At 39.2% G+C, this 13,389-nt stretch overlaps 1 protein-coding gene across 1 annotated transcript; it reads left to right on the forward strand.

The window, feature by feature from the left end:
• Positions 1 to 240: 240 nt before the first annotated feature.
• Positions 241 to 9,514, forward strand: Sdf2 (stromal cell derived factor 2). Its single transcript, XM_026388789.2, has 3 exons — positions 241 to 435; positions 5,346 to 5,542; positions 8,683 to 9,514. The coding sequence occupies exons 1-3, from the start codon at positions 285 to 287 to the stop codon at positions 8,968 to 8,970; spliced, it is 636 nt and encodes a 211-aa protein (XP_026244574.1). The 5' UTR covers positions 241 to 284; the 3' UTR covers positions 8,971 to 9,514.
• Positions 9,515 to 13,389: the final 3,875 nt, after the last annotated feature.

A 13,389-nucleotide genomic window follows, 5' to 3' on the forward strand; every position in this document is an offset into this window, starting at 1 on the left:
TCTCTTCTACCGGGTTCTCTGGAGTTTCGACGGAGGATGCGAAAGCTACCAGGTAGCGTTCAGGAAGGCAGTTGCCAAAGAGTCCCCCAAACACAGCAAGGTGATCAACATCAACCTGAACCGGGGAGCGGGGTGGGTTCCTCAGACCGCTCTAGCCAAATGAACCATAAAGATCAGATCAAGGCTTCTTTACTTCCGCCTCTCAATAATTCCTCCTTCATCTTCCGGTTCCGGGGAGGGGCCAAATTTTCTTGGAGGATCAGGGACGCTGCGATTCACTTAGGATGGCTGTTTTACAGCTACTGTTGTTTGGGGGTTTGTGGAGCGTTGTGGGGGGGTCCAGTCTGGCTGTCGTTACTTGTGGATCTGTGGTGAAGTTACTCAATACGCGCCACAACGTCCGGCTGCACTCACACGACGTGCGCTATGGGTCAGGTACTGCCGGGGACCCGGTTTGGGTGGGCTGGGGAGGCCCGGTAGATTCTGAAGGGGGCGGAGCCTCGGAGACTTAGGGGTCCCCTGGGGAGGCTCTTGAGGTCCAGAGAGGATGAAAAACGGAGTTGTTCTAAGGCCAGTTTCATCGTAATACCAGCTTCTATTTGGCAAGCTAAGTGCCAGGCAAATCGATATGTCCTTTCTTTTGTTTTTTTAAACCACAAAACTACATCTCCACCCTTTTTATTTTCTATTTTGGGGCAGGGTCTCACTAACTTGCCGAGACTGGCCTCGATCTTCTGCCACAGCCTTCTGAGTCGCTGGGATTACAGGCGTGCGCTACCATTCTCGGCAATTTTTTTTTCTTTTTCAATTTTTTAACATTCCAGTGAGATAGATGCTATTGTTATCCTCGTTTTCAGGTGAGAAAATAGACTCAGAAAAATTAAATCGCTTGTTCAAAGCCTTGCAACTAAGTTTGATCCAAATCAGTTAAGATTCAAAACCTTTCAACTGCTTTTTTTTTTTTTGGAATGAGGGTACTGGGGATTGAACTCTGGGGCACTCGGCCACTGAGACACATCCCCAGCCCTATTTTGTGTTTTATTTAGAGATAGAATCTCACTGAGTTGTTTAAGGCTTCACCGTTGCTGAGGCTCCTGTCTCAGCCTCCCAGAGCTGCTGGGATTACAGGCAAGCGCTAGCTACCGCACCCAGCCTTTCCACTACTTTGGGTTGTCACTAGTTTGGGAGAAAAATGATATAAAAATTATAGTAAGTGCTATGTCTCTGAAGTTTTAAAGTCCAAGAATTTACTCTTTGATTACAACCCTCTGTCTTCTAGCTCACGTTGTCCTATCTTTTGGTCCCTTTTTACTCAATCTTAACTTCCTTTTAAAAAAGCAGAGGGGTGTGGTGGTACATGCCCGCAATCCCAGCTACATAGGAGGCAGAAGCAGAAGGATTATAAGTTTGAGGCCATCCTGGGCGACTTAGACCTTGTCTCAAAATAAATTTTTAAAAAGGGCTGGAAAAGTAGTTCATGGGTGGAGTACTAGCCTAACATGTGAAAAACCCTGGGTTTAGTATTGCGATTTAAAATAATAATAACACCAAAACAACCCCCCCCCCAAAAAAAAAACCCTTAAAGCAGTTACAGACATTGTAGAGCAAACTGCTTTGCTTTTTTTGGGGGGATGGGGGTCGTGCTGGGGATTGAACTCATAGCCTTGCAAGTACTAGTAAACACTTTACCACTGAGCTAAATCCTCAGCCCAGGAAACGGCTTTTTGCTATATGAAATTAAAATATTTGATAATCAGTTACTTATGGGTCCATTCATTCAGGATAGATTTAATAAGCCCCTACTATGTGCCTGATATTGTTCTAGATGCAGGAGATGCAATAGTGAATCAATCAATTTACAAGGAAGACAATAAAAATAGATAAATAGAAGTTCGAGGACTGGGGAATTAACTCCAATGGTAGAGCACTTGCCTAGCATGCACAAGGCCCTGGGTTTGATCCCAGCATTAAAAAGGAAAAAAGAAAAACAAAGTCAGTTGGTGAGGCGTGATAAGCATCTAAGATAACTTGGATGACTGATTATGTTGGACTATGCTTGTTCATTCAGTGATGAAGGAATTCCCTCAGATGGATTAATCTGTAATTCATGTTTCCAAAACATGTCTGACCAGTTTGGTTAGGGAAGGAACTGAGTTGTTGTTATTATTGGGATGTCTTAATAATCCTAGCAACCATTCAGTTAATACTCATTTTGTGTCAGGTGTATTGCTTTTTTAAATTTTCTTTTTATTTTTTGGTACCAGGGATTGAACCCAAGCGGCACTTAACCACAGAACCACATCCCTAGCACTCCTCTTTTTGGGGGGTTGGGGGTACTGGAGATTGAATTCAGGGGTATTTAACCACCGAGTCACATCCCCAGCCCTAGTTTGTATTCTATTTAGAGACAGGGTCTCACTGAGTTGCTTAGCATTTCATTGTTGCTGAGGCTGGCTTTGAACTTGTGATTCTCTTGTCTCAGCCTCCTAAGCCATTGGAATTACAGGTGTGTGCCTCTATGCCTGGCAGGAGATGCAACAGTGAATCAACCCTTTTTTATATTTTATTTAGAGACAGGGTCTTGTTGAGTTGCTTAGGGTCTTGCTAACTCATGATCCTCCTGCCTCAGCCTCCCAAGTCACTGGGATTAGGCATTTGCCACCATGCCAGGCTTAATGCTTTTTAGTTTGATATGATTCTCTGCTTTAGATCTACTGAATTAAAATGGAGGTGATGAGATGCCTAACATAAAAGTCTGATAGTTTCAAATACTCTTTAGGTGGTTCTGATGGGCAGCCACATTTGAGAACCAGGTTCAGTCTAGAGTACAGAAGGATCTCTGCTGAATCTGAGATACAAAGTTATACAACATTGTTGGGTGATGGTTGAAAAGTGATGGGAGTAGATGAAATTACCCAGGATGACTATGGTTCTTTTTTTTTTTTTTTTTTTTTAAAGAGAGAGTGAGAGAGGAGAGAGAGAGTGAGTGAGAGAGAGAGAGAGAGAGAGAGAGAGAGAGAGAGTTTTTAATATTTATTTTCTAGTTCTCTGCGGACACAACATCTTTGTTGGTATGTGGTGCTGAGGATCAAACCCGGGCCGCACGCATGCGAGGCGAGCGCGCTACCGCTTGAGCCACATCCCCAGCCCCCTATGGTTCTTAATATAAGAATTACTTGAGAAACTTGTTAAAGATACAAATGCTTTTGTCCTGACCCCCAATTAAGAACCTCTAATACAAATAGATGAGGTCTATGGGCTGGGGTTGTGGCTGAATGGTAGAGTACTTGCATAGCACATGTGAAGCAATGGGTTCAGTCTTCAACACCACATAAAAATAAATCGTTAAAAAAAACCAATCACACACTTTTTTTCTTTAAAAAAAAAAGTTGAATAGAGATGAGGTCCAGTTATAGAATTCTGGATAATCTCAAGATTTAGGGATTGTGGGAGGAAAAAGTGGGTTGAATAGAAAGTGTGAAAGGTAAGAAATAAAAAGTAGATTATGATTTAGTAAACACTATTGTGCATACTGAGACAGCAAAAAGGGAGTTTAGTTGCCTGCCCTCCTCCTCTTTTTTTTTTTTTTTTTTTTTTTAAGATGTAACAAAGTCATAACCAGGTTGAAAGAACCCTGTGGAGTGGAGCTGATAGTTTGTTGCATTTACTCAAAGGAGAAGTACAAGGCACAGTGTTACACAGTAAAAGGGAAATGTCAAAAGCTTGTGGTTAGGCAGGTCCATGGATCTCAAGGCAAAGCTGGGAGGTGCAGGTGAGAATATTTAAGGTAAGTATTTGGGAAATATGAGATGCCTTCAAAGAAGGGTTGTACATAAGGCCTAGCAGGGGGAAAAAAAGTCCCTAGAGTTTATTAGAGAGTAGCCTGTTTGGAGGAACTTGACAGAAAAAGCTGAAAAAAGAAAGATGTCATTGGGCTGGGGCTGTAGCTCAGTGGTAGAGCGCTTGCCTAGCACGTGTGAGGCCCTGGGTTTGATCCTCAGCACTACATAAAAATAAATAAATGGAATAAAGGTATTGTGAAAAAAATTCTTGGAGTGGGGGAAGATATCCTTACTGTGGGATGTACTGTGATGGAGTGACTCTTAGTTCTAAGATCAGGTTTTCTAGGTTCAGCCCCAACCTTGTTAGAATTGCATAACCTTGGGCATTCTAGTCAGCCTTTCTAACACTCCAACATAAACTGAGGATGATAATAATTCCTATCTAAGAGAATAGAGGCATGTATTAAATAAGAATATTCAAGCAAAGGACTTGGGTTAGTGCCCGATACCTGGTAACTGCTCAGGACATATTAGGTACAAATTATTATTTGTATATATTTCCTTTTTATTTTTTAAATTTGTAATTGTAGATGGACAGCATGCCTTTACTTGTGTATTTATTTATTTTTTAATGCAGTACTAAGGATTGAACCCAGTACCTCATACATGCTAGGCAAGCGCTCTGCCACTGAGCTACAGCCTAGCCCTCCTTTTTATTTTAAGTCTATATAGCTACTTTTTTCTTTTTCTTTTTTTGGTACTAGGGGTTGAACCCAGGGGTGCTTAACCACTGAGTCACATCCCTAGCTCTTTTTATTTTTTATCTTGAAACAGTCTTGCTAAGTTGCTTAGAACCTCATTAAGTTGCCGAGGCTGGCTTTGAACTTGTGATTCTCCTACCTCAGCTTCCTGGGCTGCTGGGATTACAGGCGAACGCTGCTTTTCCTGGCTGTAGCTACATATTTAACTCAGTGCCTTTTAACCTGCAGAATTGTACCAGTTAAGGCAGGATTAACCAAATTTAGATGTCCTCAGAGTAATTTTATAATGTACTGATAGACTACTTAACAGGAGTTTCAGAATTATTATGGCTTCTTGGATTAAAGTTGATGATATAAAGTCATTTTATTTTAATTATAAAATATAAAAATTTTTATTGTAATGCATAGTAAGCATTGAAAATATTACAAACATGTTAAAATTATATACTTAGATACCTGACATATATTTGGGATTATCCAGTCTAGTACATACATGTAAACATTGCCTATACTTAAAAAAACCCTCACATATTTGTGGATTTGTATCTAATTCTTTTGATGCAAATTCTTGGAATTTTTTGATATGGCACTCCCTTAAGTATAATATATGATAATTAAAACTACAGTATATGAACATTTAATATTTTCATAAATATTTTAATGTCATAGAAAAAAATATCACCAGCTATAATGTTCCCTCCCCATCCCTCCTGCCAGTTTTATGACACAGAGCACATTTTTAGGGCCATAGAATTAGGTTAAGTTTACTTGCTCTCTCTTTTTTTTCTGTTTTTGACTGTAGGTAGTGGCCAGCAGTCAGTGACAGGTGTAACCTCTGTGGATGACAGCAACAGTTACTGGAGGATACGGGGAAAGACTGCCACAGTGTGTGAAAGGGGAACCCCCATCAAATGTGGCCAGCCCATCCGACTGACACATGTCAACACTGGCCGAAACCTCCATAGTCACCATTTTACTTCACCTCTTTCTGGAAACCAGGTGAGGTGGCATCTAATGGATCACTTTGCTCTGCAATACTTGATTCTCTTGTTTGAGCTCCTGGTTCTAAACCCTTTCCTTTCCAGATGTAAATGTTCTTTTCTGCAGACCTGGAGAAATGACTTTTGTAAGTGTGAAGAAGGTTATTTCTGGCCCCATGGAAACTTTGCATCTAGATAAAAGTCAAGAAATGGAGGGAACAGAGAATAGTTATAAATTAAGTTCTGATAATTCTGCAGTAAACCCAATGTTTCCAAACTTGCAATAAAAATGATTATTATTTAAAAATTTTTTTTAGTTATAGATGGACACAGTACCTTTATTTTATTTATTTTTATGTGGTGCTGAGAATCAAACCCAGTGCCTCACAGGTGCAAGGCAAGTGCTCTACCACTGAGCCACAACCTCAGCCCCAAAACGATTATATTTTTAATGATGCTAACTAACCACATTGGGAAAATGAGTTTTTGCCACTTTTTTTCCCCCTGGTGCTGGAGATGGAATCCAGGACCCTTCCTCATGCTAAACTGTGCCCTAACAATGAACTACACACATAGCCTCTCTACCACTTTTTTAATCCTTGAGCTTTCAGGAGATACAAACCCCTTAATGACTTCTTCCCTCTGGCACCCCCCCCACACACCTCACATAGTATTAGCTATGAGCACCTTACCTTAATAAGGTACAGTTGCTAGAATTGATGAAATAATATTGATACATTATTTCAACTAATGTACATAGATTATTTTAGTTTCCTTTTTATCTAATGTTCTTTTTCTGTTCCAGGATACCACATTATATTTAGTTGATATATCTTGTTAGGATCCTCTTGGTTTTGACAGTTTTCTAGCTTTCCTTGTTTTTGATGACCTTGACAGTTTTGAGAAGTGCTAGTCAGGTGTATTGTTATTACTCCTCTTTTGGAATCTGTCTGACGTTTTTGTCATGATGAGACTGTGTTTATTAAGGGTTTTGGGAGCAAGGTCACTGAGTTAAAAGTGACATTTTCCTCATATACTATGAAGGATACCTGTTATCTATGTGATTTAAAAAAATATATTTATTTTTTGGTTTTAGGTGGACACAATATCTTTATTTTACTTTTAAGTGTACTAAGGATCGAACCCAGTGCCTCATACATGCTAGGCAAGCACTCTACCACTGGCCACAACCCCAGCCCTATATACATGATTTTTGATTGCTGATATTGACCTTGATTACCCGATTATAGTAGTGTTCTAGTGAGTTTCTCCTGTAAAGTTACTCTTTTCATTTAGGCCAAGACAGTAGAATTGCATGTTGATAAAATAAGTCCAGTCTACAGTTGGAGTAACTACATAATTTATGTGGGATTTTTCCATATGGAGGTTTTTGTCTCTTTTCCCCAGTTTATTTATTCATTTGTATCAGTATGAACTCTTAGATTTATATTACATATTATATTACAATATATTTATATTACATATTTATATTACAATATTATTGTCTTCACTTTGTTGCTCAGATTATTCCAACTTTGGCTATTGGGGAATCTTCCTGTTGTCTGTTTGACAGAATCTCATTGTGTGTGTGTTTTAAAGCACTTGCTTATAACTTTCTAGCACTAAAAGATGCTTCAGGTTCATTTTGCTTATTGCTTGCCCCACTCTTAGACTCCTTATTTCTCCTCAGAGCCCTGTTTCCCTTCATTGGAGAATGGTGTTGGAACTAAAATCTAGACTTTATATGAGCTTATTGCTTTACTGGGATATTATTTCTTTTAGGTCCTCTTAGCAGACAGCAAAGAAATACATGTGTGTATACTAACTCATACGTCTACACATATATACTGATATATTTAGCATCTGTGTATTGTTAAACATGAGCTCTTATTGATACCTCCAACTCTAATCCATTACTACATTTATCATTCTAGCATGTTTATTTGTAAATCCCTGCTGCAACAGAGAGGTACCAGGCTTCCACCATCCACCATCCATTTCCTTCTTCAGTTCCCATATACAAGTATAGTTTTAGAATTGTTAACTGGAACTCCCATAGGATACTTATTTTATCAAGTAAGTGTTCTGTGTTTAAGTTAGTTCCTTTTGTCTTTAGTTATATAGATTCCATTTTCAAAGTTCTGCTTTTTATTATCTAAATTATATAGTTATTAGTGTACATTTAAGTCAGATGTTTCTGAAATAAATTTTTTTTAATCATCATTGTGTAGAAACCCTAAATATTTGGCCTGCAGGAGAATGAGATTTCATTGAGAAAAGGAATATAGAGAACCTGCTGTGTTTTGTTCACTTAATATTTATTGGGCATGGTGGTGCACACCTATAATTTTAGTGACTTTAGAGGCCAAGACAGTAGAATTGCATGTTCAAGGACAACCTGGATAACATAGCAAGACCCTGTCTCAAAATAAAACATAAAAAGGACTTGGGATGTAGCTCAGTGGTAAAAGGCCTGTGGGTTTAAACTCTAATAGCAAGAAATAAATAAAGCCAAGTAACAACAATTATATAAGGGCTGGGGATGTGGCTCAAGCGGTAAGGCGCTCGCCTGACATGCATGCGACCTGGGTTCGATCCTCAGCACCACATACAAACAAAGATGTTGTGTCCGCCAATAACTAAAAAAATAAATAAATATTAAAATTCCCTCTCTCTCTCTCTCTCTCTCTCTCTCTCTCTCTCTCTCTCAAAAACAAAAAACAAAACAAAAAAAAACACAGTTATAAAATATTTTAATAGGCCAGGTATAGAGGCATGTGCTTGTGGTCAGCTACTTGGGAATCTGAGGTAGAGGGATTGCTCAAAACCAGGGGTTTGGGTCAACCTGGACAACTGAGCAAGAAACCATTTCTAAAGAAATAAAAATGTTTTAAGACTATAATAGAAAATAAAAGGCAATATGATACTAATTGCAAATTAAGTGTTTGAACCATAATTTTATGGCAACTAATTTCTTTTTCTCTTGCATACTTTTTGTGTTTTCTTGGGTCCCCCCCCCCCCCGCAGGTTTATTTTATTTTTTACAACACTAGAAAGACTGTCATTTGTTACAGCCTTATTTTTCTTCCCAGTGTCTCCCTCTACTCTTCAAGCCTATGTGTCAGCCATGCTAATGTTGTCACCTTCTGTGTCTTCCAGGAAGTGAGTGCTTTTGGTGAGGAAGGTGAAGGTGATTACCTGGATGACTGGACAGTGCTCTGTAATGGACCCTACTGGGTGAGAGATGGTGAAGTGCGATTCAAACATTCTTCCACTGAGGTATTGCTATCTGTCACAGGAGAACAATATGGTCGGCCCATCAGTGGACAAAAAGAGGTGCATGGCATGGCCCAGCCAAGCCAGAACAACTACTGGAAAGCAATGGAAGGCATTTTCATGAAGCCCAGTGAGTTGTTGAAGGCGGAAGCCCACCATGCAGAACTATGAGTCCAGAGGCTCTGAGCTGCTTTCACCACACAGTGTTCATAGACATCTGCTGCTTCACCGTGGGATCCCTGTCACAAGTACCCTGTGTAGCAGCCATGTCCCCATTGAGATGAAGATGACAATAGAAAACAGTGGTTGTGTTTGGAAGCTGTAGCCCTTTGCATCTGAATTGGTTGTATTCCCAAACTTGGGTCAGTCTTGAGCAGAGGACTTGTTGAAGGTGCAGGCGCTTTTTATTCATACTGGTTTAAAAAAAAAAAAAAATACTAAGGGAATTTCCTCTTAGCTGGGAAATTTTTACTCCTCAGGGGCTTGGCATCATGGATTGTTTAATGACTCCTCTTTTTTGTTTTTCAGTGCTAAGAATTGAACCTAGGGCCTTGCACATGCTAGGCAAGTGCTCTAGCATTGAGGGAGACCCCCAGCCCACATCATGATGTTCATGTGTATGACTTTTCCCCTCATGTGTGTGACTTTTCCCCTATTTTTCTTTCTCCAAAATGACTTAAAAAAAATTCTAACATTTGTCACTGTGTTGTTATTTACTAGGTGTGCTATTTATTGAATTGCTTAATCCTTAAGTCCCAAGATTCTTTGAGATGCTAGGAGTCTTCAATATAGGCCATTCACCTTTTCCCAGGTGCCTCATCTTTATTAGATTTTTGACTAATTATGGCTAAGGACCGTCAAAAGAATACAGCATAATATGTAGCTGATGAGGGGCTGGTGTTGTGACTCCATGGTAAAGCACTTGGTTAGCACGTATGAGGCACTGGGTTCCATCTCAGCACCACATAAAAATATTTTTAAAAAATATTTATAAAAAAGAATATTAAAAAAATCAGTAACTAATGAAATGTTTCACTCTGAATCTTATTGCAAGTGCAAAAAGAAAAAAGGCATAGGAAGTAGAAAAAACCAATATTGTATCTCTTACCTCATTTCATCTTCACTAAAATGTTACAGGATAGATATTATTATTTTTTTTTTTTGAAAATTTTTTTTTTTTAATATTTATTTTTTAGTTCTCGGCGGACACAACATCTTTGTTGGTATGTGGTGCTGAGGATCGAACCCGGGCCGCACGCATGCCAGGCGAGCGCGCTACCGCTTGAGCCACATCCCCAGCCCCGATATTATTTTTTTTGAGAGAGAGAATTTTTTAATATTTATTTTTTAATTTTCGGTGGACATAACATCTTTTTATTTTATTTTTATGTGGTGCTGAGGATTGAACCCAGTTCCCCGCACATGCCAGGTGAGTGCGTTACCACTTGAGCCTCTTCCCCAGCCCTATTATAATTTTTTAAAAACTTTTTTTTTTTAACATTTATTTTTCAGTTGTAGTTGGACACAATACCTTTATTTTATTTACTTATTTATTTTTATGTGGTGCTGAGGATCAAACCCAGGGCCTCGCACGTGCTAGGTGAGCGTTCTACCGCTGAGCCATAATCCCAGCCCTAAATATTATAATTTTACCAATTTACAGAACAGTGAGTGACAATTGCCTGAAATCTTGTGTGTGTGTGTGTGTGTGTGTGTGTGTCGTGCACGCCTCGAACTGAATTTTTTTAAATATATATTTTTTTAGTTATATATGGATACAACATCTTTATTTTATTTATTTAATTTTATGTGGGGCTGAGGATAGAACCCAGGGCCTCACACATGCTAGGCAAGCACTCCACCACAGCCCCTGAACTCAATATCCTTATTTTAAGTAATTATTTATTTTTTGGGGTGCTGAGGATTGAACCCAGTACTTCACATGAATTCTGAATTCTTAAAAAGTAGTAAATTTTGGGATAGGAATCCAGCTGTGTCTTATTCACTCTTTTTGCTACACAACAACTGTGTTTAGCTCTTGGAATACAATCCTCCCTTCCTCTTCCAAAGAGAGGGATATGTTTTTAGGAAAAAGTGGATGGGAACATTTTTATTCTCACCTCCTTTCCTTCTTTCCTATGCCAGTTAATTCCAGAAAGTTAGCTCCTGTATCCTTCAAACATGGTAGTGGTGAACAGAAGTAGCTGCCATCTGCTGGAATTTTGATTAACAAGCTTTTTTATTTTTAGAAATTTCAGGCTTTCTTTTTTTTTTTTTTTCCTCTTTGCTTTGCTTTAAGTTGTTAATGTTGAACAATTGACAATCCATTCTGTGCCAGACATGGCCTATAACTTTAAAAGACTTTTTTTTTTGGTACCAGGGATTGAACCCAGGGACACTTAACCACTGAGCCACATGCCAACCCTTTTTATTTTTTGAGATAGGATCTTGCTAAGTTGCTTAGGGCTTGCAAAATTACTGAGGCTGGCTTTGAACTTGTGATCCTCCGGCCTCAGCCTCCCTAGCATCTGGGATTACAGGTTTGTGCCACCTAGCAAGATTTTTCTTTTTTTCTTTTTTCTTTTTTTTTTTTTTTTTTGGCAAGGACTTGTTTCAGAAAACTGGGGCCATGAATTAGAACTCCTCTGCCTTTGCCCCTGCCATTCTTCCTTATTCTGCTTAGGTTGCATTGATTTTTTTTAGGACACCTTCTAAAATAAGTAGAGAAATAGTAAAACAGACAAATAATAGAAAATTAAAGGTAGGGCTGGGAATGTGGCTCAGGCGGTAGCGTGCTCGTCTGGCATGCCGCACGTGCGGCCTGGGTTCGATCCTCAGCACCACATACCAACAAAGTTGTTGTGTCCGCCGAGAACTAAAAAAAAAAAAAAAAAAAGAAAATTAAAGGTATGAGATGGTTGGGAGTAGGCATTATAACAGTCTGGAGGGGAGAATTGGACATTGGATTGGACAAAGGGGAATGAAGGGAGGAGGATGAGAATAGGAAAGACAGTAGAATGAATCGGACATAACTTTCCCATGCTCATATATGAATGCTCTGTGACCAGAGAAACTCTTGTACAACCACAGAAGGGATCCTAAGTTATACTCTATGTATGCATAATATGTCAAAATACACTCTACTGTCGTGTATATGTAAAAAGAAAAAAATTAAAACCAAAACTAGTCTACGGAGAAGGAAGGAAGTGATAAGTATTTTAGCTGAATAAAGGAATCAGATTGGACAAGATGAAAGTAGGGAGACATGTTTGCAAGGCACTCTTCTTGTTGGGCATTCTCTGAGGACATACTCTGATAGAAGCCTGGAGAATTGAGGATAACATAGAAATATAGTGCTTGAAAGACAAGTATGACTTTGAAATAGTGATGGGGCCTATGTGGATATGTGAAATAACTGAGAGGACTAGATAAATGGAAGTAAAATAAAGCAACTTTGAGTAATGCGCAGATGAAATTTGAAATGATGCTTTATCTGAAAAAGCCAAAAAGAATCTCAGAGTACATTTTGAGATATGTTTGTGAAAATTAGGACGTTACACAATGGGACACAATATTTCATAATACTGGGCTGGGGATGTGGCTCAAGCGGTAGCGCGCTCGCCTGGCATGCGTGCGGCCCGGGTTCGATCCTCCAGCACCACATACAAACAAAGATGTTGTGTCCGCCAATAACTAAAAAATAAATAAATATTTAAAAAAAAAAAAAAAAAAAAAAAAAAAATATTTCATAATACTTATTTTGAAACCCTCAGAATTTCTTTAGGTTGTATTGTATTAGTAAATCATTCAGTTACCTAAACAAAACAAAGTTTAAAGGACTTTTGTCCAATTCCCTCATTTTGCAAAGAAGGAAGTGGGCAAAATTAATCCTAACTGAATTGACCTTTAATTCTTATTTCATGTAATTATGTATGCTTCCTAAACTATTGCTGAAGGACAAGAACAATACTACCTCTTTAGTATCACATTACCCCCTTTCCTAGGTCGTTTCTGTTATACACATTGCATTACAGAAACTTTCAATTTCTCCAGTGAAGTGTCCAGATGGTTCTATGCACACAATAGGTTAATTCGTATTAATTGACCATAACAATATTAAGACAGTAATGGAATTCAAAAAAATAGGGGTCTCCCTTGAGGATGGAATAAGGTGCAATTTCTGAATTGTCTCCCCAGCACTCTGCTTCTGGGCTGGGGATTGAAGCTAAAGCCTTACTACCTGCTAGGCAAGTGCTGTACTTTTAAATTACATTCCCAGCTCTTCTAAGATCTTTTAATTACCTCTTGGTTTCCCCCATCATTTTCAGACAGGATCCTTGAATGACAGAGGAGTGCTACTACGTCTGCTTCAGGGGTATAACTTTGGTAGATTCTTCAATCCAGGCCCAGAGCAGACAAGCGTACCCTGTAACTGACCTAGGAAATCCGCTTTGAGAATGGAACTCTTCGTGGCCAAAGTAAGCCAACCAGGTCGCCCACCACCAGCCTGAACAACGCCCCGGGCTTCTCGGTCCGGGATCTGCAGGGTGCGCCCAGGGCGGAGCGCTTGTGTCAGCTGGATGGTCGCCT

Source organism: Urocitellus parryii, chromosome 7 (assembly GCF_045843805.1).
Source record: "Urocitellus parryii isolate mUroPar1 chromosome 7, mUroPar1.hap1, whole genome shotgun sequence".
Classification (NCBI taxonomy): Eukaryota; Metazoa; Chordata; class Mammalia; order Rodentia; family Sciuridae; genus Urocitellus; species Urocitellus parryii.

Excerpts from the sequence above, each read along its gene's own strand:
- Sdf2 (XM_026388789.2), top strand. The coding sequence starts at position 285 with ATGGCTGTTTTACAGCTACTGTTGTTTGGGGGTTTGTGGAGCGTTGTG. Across the intron at positions 436-5,345 it reads CGACGTGCGCTATGGGTCAG|GTAGTGGCCAGCAGTCAGTG; the intron begins GTACTGCCGGGG and ends TTTTGACTGTAG. Across the intron at positions 5,543-8,682 it reads CACCTCTTTCTGGAAACCAG|GAAGTGAGTGCTTTTGGTGA; the intron begins GTGAGGTGGCAT and ends TGTGTCTTCCAG.